This window comes from Nelumbo nucifera, chromosome 5 (assembly GCF_055504915.1).
Source record: "Nelumbo nucifera cultivar China Antique chromosome 5, China Antique-T2T, whole genome shotgun sequence".
Classification (NCBI taxonomy): domain Eukaryota; kingdom Viridiplantae; phylum Streptophyta; class Magnoliopsida; order Proteales; family Nelumbonaceae; genus Nelumbo; species Nelumbo nucifera.
In genome coordinates, this window is record NC_142653.1 from 22,644,903 (window position 1) to 22,655,126 (window position 10,224).

The window sequence follows — 10,224 nt, forward strand, 5'->3', positions numbered from 1 at the left end:
ACCAAAAAACTGGGTTGGCCTCTGGTTTGATTTTAAAACATTGGAAGAAGCCTCTAAAAGAAGCTTTGAAGGAAAGCCATGTAAGTGGCTGAAAAATAGTCAATTTGGGCTCTCTGGATTTTTCACCCAACATTGCTTATAGGCTTTTTAGGCAGACCTCAACTTGCAAAGCCAAAAACAGCAAGGCAAAAGCCCTCTCAAATGGGCATTCAAAGTGGACTGTGGAAATTTGTGAACATGGAAAGCAAGAAACAGAATTAGTGGCAGAAATTGAGTCTCGGAGTTTTCATGGATTTCTGGGGATGACAATTGTAGGAAAAGTAAAAAATCGAAGGTGTAGAAAATGATCTAGATGTTATATAAGAGGGATGGTTAATGGGAAATATAACTATAGGCATTTTTTTCATCAATAGTGTCATTAATATCCATTAGCAGAAGCTTGATAATTGATTATGTAGGTAGTTTTACAGTTCTTTTCATCAATTGAACGCCACAAACCTTTGTTCATTGGCTAATGCTGTGTTGTCAGCTAGAAAGAAATCAAGAAAGGTGAAATGAATTGAAAGAAGAAAATAGACATGGTTGTGCCACAAGGGCAACAAAAATGATATTTCCCTTTTCATTTAGAGTGACAATACAAACAGTATAAATGCTTACTTGGATCTCTCCCTCCTAATCATTTCCTACTTATACTAGAATGTAGAATGAACTACTCAATTTCTAAAGACCAACAAGAACATTTGGAAACAGCTTTTTAGATCCAATGATGAATCTCAAATGGAATAAAGACCAAAAAAAAGGAAAGCAGCACATATTGGGATTTCTTATTTATTCCATTTTTATTAGAATATAATCCTTGGTAGCCTTGGTTGATGAAAGCCATCTTTTGCCCACTTTAATCATCACGATACATTAAAATCACATGGTTTGGGTCTCCATAGCATTGAGATTGGTCCTCTAAGTCAGCTTTGGCTGGGGTTGAGATGTTTTGGAAGCAGCCCAGGCTTGTCTCAGAACTCCCCTTGTATTTGAATGCAGTAGATCATGAAGCTCCAGTCCCACCTGGGCTCTTTTCAGAAACTCCTTGAGAAGAATTCCTCTTGGACAACAACATCTGCAACCCTAAAACATACTAGGGAATTGAGGGGGTGATGAGGAATTGATGCAGAGGAAAGGAATCTCATTATGAACTTCATAGATGAAAATTGCCTAGGCATGAACTCATGTTTATTGATTACTTGGAAATGAAAAGATCTTGAAAAGATGAAGAACCTATGGTGATTTATTTATCATCTTGATATGGTCCCTGCCCCCCCCCCCCCTTCCAATTAATTAAAGGAAACCCCAGAGTGCCATTCTTATATTTTCTCCCTCTTTTTATTGATCTTTAATAAAGATTTCTTTTGTTATCAATAAAAATTAAAAATTGAACACCCTAGACTATACAACCATATTATGGATAATATTATAGTAATCTGATGGTTGTATTTGAATATATGGTGACTTGTAGTTGCTGCTTGAAAATCATAGATTGATAAGTTAACTGGATTTTTGAAACCAACTATTCCCCTTCAAAGGACACTCCCCACTATTTGATGGAGAAGAAGATCTATCATTTGTAAACTCAATTTCCCCCCTACTGATCTCAAGCTGATAAAACATCGATGAGTTTAGGGGTGAGCATTCGGTTTGTTCGGTTTAAAGCTGAATCGAAAAAACCGAAATTTTAATAACCGATTTATCATGTGTAAACCGAACCGAAACTGAACTTTGTTAAAACTGATCAAACCGAACCAAATTTGTATTCGGTTATTTTGGTTAAAAACCGAAATAGAATTTCACACCCAACCAGAAGAAGAAGAAGAAGAAGAAGAAGAAGAAGAAGAAGGTTGCAGGTTGCAACCTTGCAATCTCTGGCATCTTGTTGCAGTCACTGCATTGCTGCTGGTCTCTCACTCTTCTGAGTTTGAACTTCTAGGTTTGAAAGGTGAGAGTGAGATCATGAGAAGAGACATTGGTTGGGAAGAACGCAATCCCAGTCTCTGACTCTCTGACTCTCTGGCTTTCTCTGCACTCTACAAGTCTACAGTTTACAATAGGCAACAGTATTGGAGACTTGGAGTTGGAAAAAGACGTTGATGAGAAGAAGACGAATAGATCTGAGGCTAGACAGGTGGACGTGCTCACTAAGGGAGGACTGAAAAGGTTTTTTTTTTTTACTTTTTTTAGTTTTCCCTCTTTAGTTAAACTTCTTGAGTCTTGACGTTTAAGTTTCCTTTTCAGCTCTACAGTTCCACTTTCCACCAAGTATTTAATTACATGCAACCAAACTACAAGAGACAGGACAGGACCATAATTATTTCGTGTCCCATGCATAGTTGTCAAGGCGATGCCTAGGTGACAAGGCGCCCTTGGGGGCTCGCCTCGCCCAGTCGCCAAGCAGTTTTGTGCACTGGGTTATAAAATACTTTTATATTTTTAATTTTTTGACATTATAATTATAAAATAGACATTATTAAACTAGAATATTCATTTTATGTGTTTATATACTAGTTTCTTTTTATTATTTTCTTATTTTGTTAGGGTTTAATCAATGCAGACAACTGTTGTATTGAACCCATGGTTCAAAGTATCGATACACCTGTGTATTGGCAGAGGTGTATCGGTACTTATAACGATACTCCCTCTATTTTTTTTATTTCTTTGGTTTTCAATTTCATTTTTAAATATATATATATATATATATATATATTATTTAAAAAAATGAGTCCCCAAAAACACCTATAAACAGGTATTGGGACCCCAAAGATACAATACAATACACCCGATACGGGGCGTATCGTATTGAAATTTTGATCCTTGATTGAACCCTCAAAAATTTCAAAACCTGAACCAATAAGCAAGGGAAGAACTTAAAATTTTGTCTAATCAACACATTTTCTTCTTCCACATCGTCTTCTTCCACCTTTTCTTTTCTTCTTTCCTATAACAAAAGTAGGGGTTCAGCCCCAATTTTCTTTCCTTTGTTCTTGTTCTTCTCATAAAATGTTGATTTTCTAGACTTAAACATGAAATTTATACTTTTCTTATGAAAATTATGAATATTTATTAAGGAAAAATGGTTATGGAACCTGGGGAACTACCCTAGGATATATGGTTTTACTTAAAAAAATCCATCGCCTAGGCGACAAGGCGCCCCTTATCGCCTAGCCTCGCCTTGGTGCCTTGAAAACTATGGTCCCATGCATCGAGGTATCAAACTAAAATGTAGAAACTACCAATAATATTAAAAAAGTTATATAGCTTTAAAAAATAAACCGGTTTTTTCAATTAACTGATTTGTGAACCATGACAACCGAAACCGAAAACCGAAAAATACTTAAACCGATTTTCACAGCTGAAACTGATTAAACTGAGCCAATTGAACTGAAACCGAAATTTCGGTTCGGTTTTTCAGTTTTAACCAAATTATGCTCACCCCTAGATGAGTTTCGTGTCCTGTTTGTAGAATTTTGGACTTTCCTACCTTGAATCTTCTTTTTAGTTTTTCTTCTATTGGTCACCCATCTTGAATTACACAAATAGGATATCTTTTGATGTAACATATGCTAAGAAAGCAGTTTTGTTAAATGAGAATTGGAGCATGGTCCTGTGGTAATAAAGTCATTTGATTGGTAATAAAGGCCTTGGTACAGAAGGTTGAACTATGGTTTTCTAGAAGTCTTGCTGGAATGTGGTGGAGAGATGGTGAGCTCCATGTTTATATTTTAAAAAGCCACATTCAAATAAGACTTCCTGAAATCTATATGAAACTTTCTGCATTGAGCCTTGACCACTCATCTTTGAGAGGGGTTGGGTGACTATGATTTGGGTCTTGGATATCAACATACTATTTCCTGTTTCAAGTCATATTTGGGAATACTAATTACTTGTACAATTTTTGTCTTATTTTCTTTGTTTATTGCCATTTAAAATTGTAAACTTGATAGTTGTTACAAGACATGCTATGTATCATCTTCACATTCTCCTCTTAGTTGTGGTGCTTTTCTGTTTCTGTTTACTCTTTTATGAACATTTTCTTTGTTATTACCATCTAAAATTGTAAACTTGATAGTTGTTACAAGACATGTTATATATCATCTTCACATTCCTCTTAGTTGTGGTGCTTATCTGTTTCTTCTTACTCTTTTATGAACATTAAGTAGAAACTTAATTGACAGTTAAATGGAGGAATAGGCTCCGACAAGTTGCACCATTGGAAGATTTGAATTGCTTATAGGGTTGTAATGGATCATTTGGGGCATGCTTGGTCAATCTATGTTTGGCCAGGGTTAGTAAATACCCAATTTGATATGTTTTGATTGTCAGTTTGGTTAGTATACGCCATATGACATTCAGCCCATTTAAATCAAGAGAATGGTTGATCAAGTTTCATTGCTGCCACTCATGGTGGTATTAGTACCAAGTCTTCGTTCATTTTGCCCAGCTAGCTCTACCTTGTTAGGAGTTCTAGCCTATATATTCAGTCTGTTACTTTTTCTGTTTTTTGTTGATGTCCTTGATTTAATTCTCAAACAACAGATGCTTGAGGGTCTTGTGAAAAGAATAGCCATGGATTTTGATGTTCAGAGCATCGCCAAAGCAGCAAAGGTCTCAAAGGAAGCCAAAGTTGCTGAAATTGGAGCTGATATTGAACTCCTAATAAAACAGAGCTAAACCTCTTCTCACCAGGCAAACTGTCATCTTAGAATTCAGTGGGGAAGATGGCTAATATTTGAGTTATGACCCCCCCCCCCCAATTTAATTCTTCAATCCAATTTTCTCCATGGTCACAGGGTTCAGATGTGAAGAAATGGTCTCTGAGAGAACAGAGATGAACAGCAGGGGATTGATACGATGATACACCATAAACATCATTGCAATTACTATGCTTGAGTATGGATGGCATGTTATCTACTTGTGTTTGACTTGACCAAAGATGAATTTCTAAACATTGTTTCCAACAAATGGCGGATGGGAAAATTTTTTCTTCTAGTGAAGTGTCAATTTATAGTTCCGCCAGTGGTTTGTTGGTAATAAGACATTATCTCATTAAGATCAGTGCTTTTCGACTTCACAACATGAATTTCCATGGTTTCTTTTTCTTGTGCCTTCGCCTTTTCGTGTTAGTTACTTTGTTTCATTCATCACACTGTTTGAACATTAAATGTTGCTAAGAAAATGGGAAAAGGAAATCTAGGAGGCTTTCTTGATTTATCTGATCTGACAAGAGAAGAAAGAAAAAAGACAAAATAGGAAGGCAAGTTTTTTCAATAACAGTGGATGATGAAGAGATAAAGCATGCTTGGATCACTTGAAGAGATAAATGAACCTCTCTAGGTTTTTTTCTTTTTTTTTTCCTTTTTTTTACTGTTATTAGTAATAGGGTTTTGTTTCAGTGAGGGGCCTTAGACACCGTTCAAAGTATCAGTCTTGCAAGGAATTTTGGAGAGGCAATATTAAGAGTCTAGGACACATATACTATGGAGAACACTAGGAAACAATGAAATACAGACAACATGGATGTAATAGGGAAATCTACATTAATAAAGACATTATACAGCTCAGCTGGGTAAAGGCATAAAAAAACACATGCTTTAATTGCATGTGTGAAAGTAATAAATTGTAATTGATATACTGGACATGAACTAATTGTAATTTATGCTTGTGCGTTAAAAACATAGAACTATTATATATTAATATGCTTAAGTCACCAAAAATAAATAATATATTATGCACCTTAGACTGAGTATGGAAGGAGTACAAATACAAATATGTACTGTACAAATACATACAAAATAATACAAAATACAAAGTTTTGCACTCTATAAATGTGTATTTGTACTCCTTCCAAACTCTCAGCCTTAATGGTAAATCTGAAATAATATATAAACCTTAGTAACCAAAAAAAAAACATGTACACCCACTGCATATATCAAATTAAATTATTTCCTTGCATATTTTACTGGTATAAACATATAACATTATATTAAAAATATGTAAGTTGTATTGACCAGTGGGTAGAGGTGGCAACAAGCCGAGCTTTTCATGAGCTGCTCGAATTCGGTTCAGTTTAGTTTCAACCGAGTTTCGAGCCAAGTTCGAGCCCAATTTATTGGCTCAATTATGAAATAGCCTATTAGAGCTCGGCTTGTGAGGTTTGCAAACCGATTCGAATATATATATATATAATTAATTTTTTATTTTTATAAAACATTTTTTTCAAAATCGAACTTGAGCCTCGAACTATCGGCTCCGCTCGGCTCAAATCCCCACTACGAGTGGGTGTGTATGCCCCTCCGCCCAAAGACGGACAAGTATAGGTTGCTAGGTCTGAGCCTTGGCCTAACAACAACGGAAGCTTTTCCATCATCGGTATATGTATCTCATTCTGAATTTCATGAAATCCTATCCCAAGGATTCACCAAGTAATGCGCCCAACTGGTAAAACCAGTATGGGCTCCATCTCTGCGTGAAGTTCGTTGTTTAGCTTCCAAACCTGGAGCTGGAAGATGGTAAAAAATTATGTTGTAGTCTCAGGCTGCAGTTACCTAATAAAACAGACCAGCCGTCTCCCTGTTTGCATTGTGTCCTGTGCTAGCACGTTGTATGCCATACTACCATAGTCCAAGAGAATATTTACACCTAAGGCATAGTTTGGAAGGAGTATAAATACAAATATGTACAGTATAAATATATATAAAATACATTATTTTGCATTCTATATATTTGTATTTGTACTCCTTCCAAACTGAGTCTAAAGCTTAGTTTGAAAAGAATATAAATATAAATATGTAAAATACAAATACATACAATATAATACAAAATTTAAGGTTTTTCAGTTTGTACAGTTGTACTTTTTCCAAAGTGAGCCTAAGATTATCGATGGTGTAAGTAAAGTCTTCTCAAGTGATTGTGCATTTTTTTTGTTTCTTGATACATGCTTTCCGGATCGTTAGGTGGTTGGTTTCATGAATCTGGGCCCTCCACTTGATGGGGCGGATGAAAGATGCACACGGAATGCACCTTGTCTGTTGCAGACAAGTGAAAATTCATGATAAGACGATGCCTGAAAATTGGAAAAAAAAAAACCCTTAATATGGGGACACTAGGACAGGCCAGATCTGACATCACACATCAATCTACACTAGGCATCATCTGTTGTGCTCTTCATGGGAGGGCATTTTAGTAATTAAGCAAACATCTTGGATTCTTTGTGTTGGTATGTGGCCTCTTGCAGAGGAGAACCAAAGTAGACTTACTACCATAGTCCCATTCCCGACCAGAAATGAGTTTTAAGCTGGGGATCTTTGAAGGTTGACTGGTAATTCTATCAATGGGTCTTTTATTATTTTATTATTATTATTATTATTACCTACACTTGTTTTCTTTTGAGGTTTGATCGTTACGTTACTCCTCTTGTCCTAACGATCATATGTTTTGGCCTTTTGGGTACCCGATCGCACAATGTTGGCCGGGGCGCTGGGGCAACCCCACTTGTTTTCTTCTTTTCTTTCCGTTTTTCAAAGAGTGTGACTCCGGCAGCCAACGCACACCCTCCAATCTTGAGTCTTGACAAACAATAATTGACCCTGAATAAAGAATAATATGATAGTTGTTGAAATTTCAAGACCTCCGAAAAAAAAAAAAAAAAGACAAGGGCACTGCTGTACTCCCCCAACACAATTCACGAGGGGGGGGGGGGGACTCCTTACTGGACTGGACTGGACTGGACTGTTAGTTAAAGAGTGACGTGGCAAACATACGGATCGTGCTTTGGACAGCCACGTGTTATATTTTAGACAGCTGGCAAGTCACTCCTACACTAGACCTTATTCCGAACGATAAAACTGCCATCCAAGCAAGCAAAATTCCCGGCGTTGCTTAAACCCTAATTAACCATTAAATGTCCCCTCCCCTCCCACAAGGCCCCGACGTATGTTTGACGAGACCCAGCGGCCAGCGCTAGATTGATGGGAGTCTGAAAACGAGAAGTCCGAAGCTTTCCTTTTTCTCTGCCCTAAACAAGCCGAAGCAGTCGCCAAAAATGAAAAACATAGAATATTGCAGAAGGGGAAGAATTTAACGATGACTGCATTATAACCATTTATGAAGATTTATTTTCTCCAAAACAGCATTCAAATAATACCATAAATTTATATTCATATTCCTCTATACAGAAAAACAAAGAAAAAAGAAACAAAACTGACAGATTGCAGGGGTGTTTATGATTCTTGAACATCCCCCGGTCCCCCCCCCCCCCCCCCCCCCCCCCCCCCCCACCCCCACGAACTAAATTTATCAGTTTATTTTGTTTTTTTTTTTTTTTGGGCTCAGCTAGACATTTCAAGTTTACATTTTACAACACACTGAAAAAAGAAAAAAGAAACAAAAGATTGCAAAAGAGCAAAAGGGGAAAAAAAGGAAGAAAGAAAGAAAATTTACAGATTAAAGACCCCCGACGAAGTGAGTCGCCAGAACTTTTTGACTAAAGATCCTTGTCTTTAATTTGCTCCATATCTTTCCTCGTCTCCAAGGCAGAGCATGAATGAAATGTTGAGTTTTCATCCCGAACAGCCACAGTCTTTCTCTTTCGGAGGTGCACCCTCACATAGAAGTTCAAGAAGAAGAGAAGGATGGCACCGTTGAGGACGGAATTGAACACCCAAGCTCCAATTCCGTTGCAGCCTCCTTTCATGAAATGCAGCAAGAGCACCCCTATGTGGCACACCAGGTTGCAACTCAGCAACACAATCTGGCAGTTGATGACGAATGGGAAGCAAGCGCTCGGCAACCCAATTGCCGTCCAGAATCGGTACCCATAGACGACCGAGTAGATCAGAGTCGTCAATAGGATGCCTATCACCTGGAACGATTGTGAGAATTCGAGCCATAGGAACGACATGCATATCATAATTGACTGGTTGAATAGCTGAAAGAATGTCAGTTTCCGACGGCGGAGGATTGTGAAGAAGGTTCGGAGCAAGTGGAGGAAGCGAGAGAGGTAGAATACGTAAGACCAGAAGAAGACTCGGCCGCTGGGTCTGGTTCCCAGGGGGAAGCATAGGAGCCACTGGAAAGGGGTCTTGGAGCGCCGCCAAAACCACCGGGTGTCTCGGATCTCGGCGGCTGCGGAGAAGAGGATCCCGAAGAAGATGACGACGGATATTAAAACCATGGAGAGACTGTGGATGGCAGGGATGGGTCCAAGGGGAACCGGGCGTCGGCGGCGGAAGAGAAGCAATACGAAGTGGAGGAAGACCGATAGGGTGATGTAGGCGGCTATGGAGGTGAATAGAAAAGACCAGGTGGAGCCCCAGGAATGGGCGTGACTCCACCTGAAACTGACGATGGCAGGATGCTCCGATAGCAAATAAATGAGGGTTCCCATCCTCGATCGATTTCTCCGGCGGTGTCGAAATGTGTAGAAGAGGAGGGAAAGATTAATCCTAGTTACAGGAAGAATCCTCCCTTGTGCGTCGAAGCATCCAGCTTTCTTCCTTGCTAGTCTTTTATTCTTTTAATTTGTGCTCCTCCGCCTCTGGAAGCAAAAAACAGAATTTGGTGGAGATGGGTTTTGTTATCACGGAGAAGAAGGAGAAAGGGAGGCAGGGAGCGTTCCAGACTCCAAATCCAGAAAACCGAAACCCTCCTCCTCCACTCAAAATGAGAGAGAGAGAGAGAGCGCGCACGTGCACGTGCACGACGGTCGAAGCCCCGAGCCCGAGAAACGAAGAATCGTTGTTAGGTTACGCGTAGTCTTCTTCTAGCTCTAAGCTGCTGTGGCCTGTGGCTGTGGGAAACAAAAGCGGGACAGTGGGGAGCGAACTGCGAACGAACGCAGGGTGCGAAGAAAGGGCATGCTCTGAGAAATGAGAATTCGATCGAGAAGCAGCGAAGCGTCCAGCCGTCCACCTTTTTTCTATTTCTGTTTTATTCTTAAATTGGGGGAGGGTGAGGGTGAGGGTCGCTCCTTTTATATATACTTAATACACACATTATTGGTATTTAGTAATTGCCTTGGTGGGTGTAGACTGTAGACTGTAGACTGTAGACGTGTAGTGTAATGTTGTTGGTCATATTGGTTTCCTGTTTGTCATCTCTACACATTTGCCACGTGGTGAGTTATGACTGGCACAACGGTCAACGAAAGACCAACTTCTTAAAGTTTAAAGACCTTGTGAT

General features: G+C 38.8%; 2 protein-coding genes across 3 annotated transcripts in view; one reads left to right on the forward strand and one right to left on the reverse strand.

Moving 5' to 3' along the window:
- LOC104595776 (transducin family protein / WD-40 repeat family protein) overlaps positions 1–5,121 on the forward strand; it is a 94,809-nt gene extending 89,688 nt beyond the window's left edge. Inside the window, exon 22 of one of the 2 annotated variants that reach the window (XM_010256662.3) lies at positions 4,582–5,121. In XM_010256662.3, coding sequence (XP_010254964.1) covers positions 4,582–4,716 — 135 coding nt within the window. In that variant the 3' untranslated portion in view covers positions 4,717–5,121. Of the gene's footprint in view, positions 1–4,220; positions 4,284–4,581 lie in introns of those variants that run through there. The other variant, XM_088887829.1, reaches the window with a different exon arrangement.
- Positions 5,122–8,176: 3,055 nt separating this feature from the next.
- LOC104595777 (fatty acid elongase 3-like) lies at positions 8,177–10,224 on the reverse strand. The gene is made up of 2 exons (XM_088887397.1): positions 9,738–10,224; positions 8,177–9,580 (listed from the first exon to the last, which is right to left on the reverse strand). Exon 2 carries the CDS (start codon positions 9,428–9,430, stop codon positions 8,528–8,530), a length of 903 nt encoding a protein of 300 aa, XP_088743523.1. The 5' UTR covers positions 9,431–9,580; positions 9,738–10,224; the 3' UTR covers positions 8,177–8,527.

What these genes read in the sequence shown, in the direction of transcription:
- LOC104595777 (XM_088887397.1), bottom strand. Translation starts at nt 9,430, where the DNA reads ATGGGAACCCTCATTTATTTGCTATCGGAGCATCCTGCCATCGTCAGT.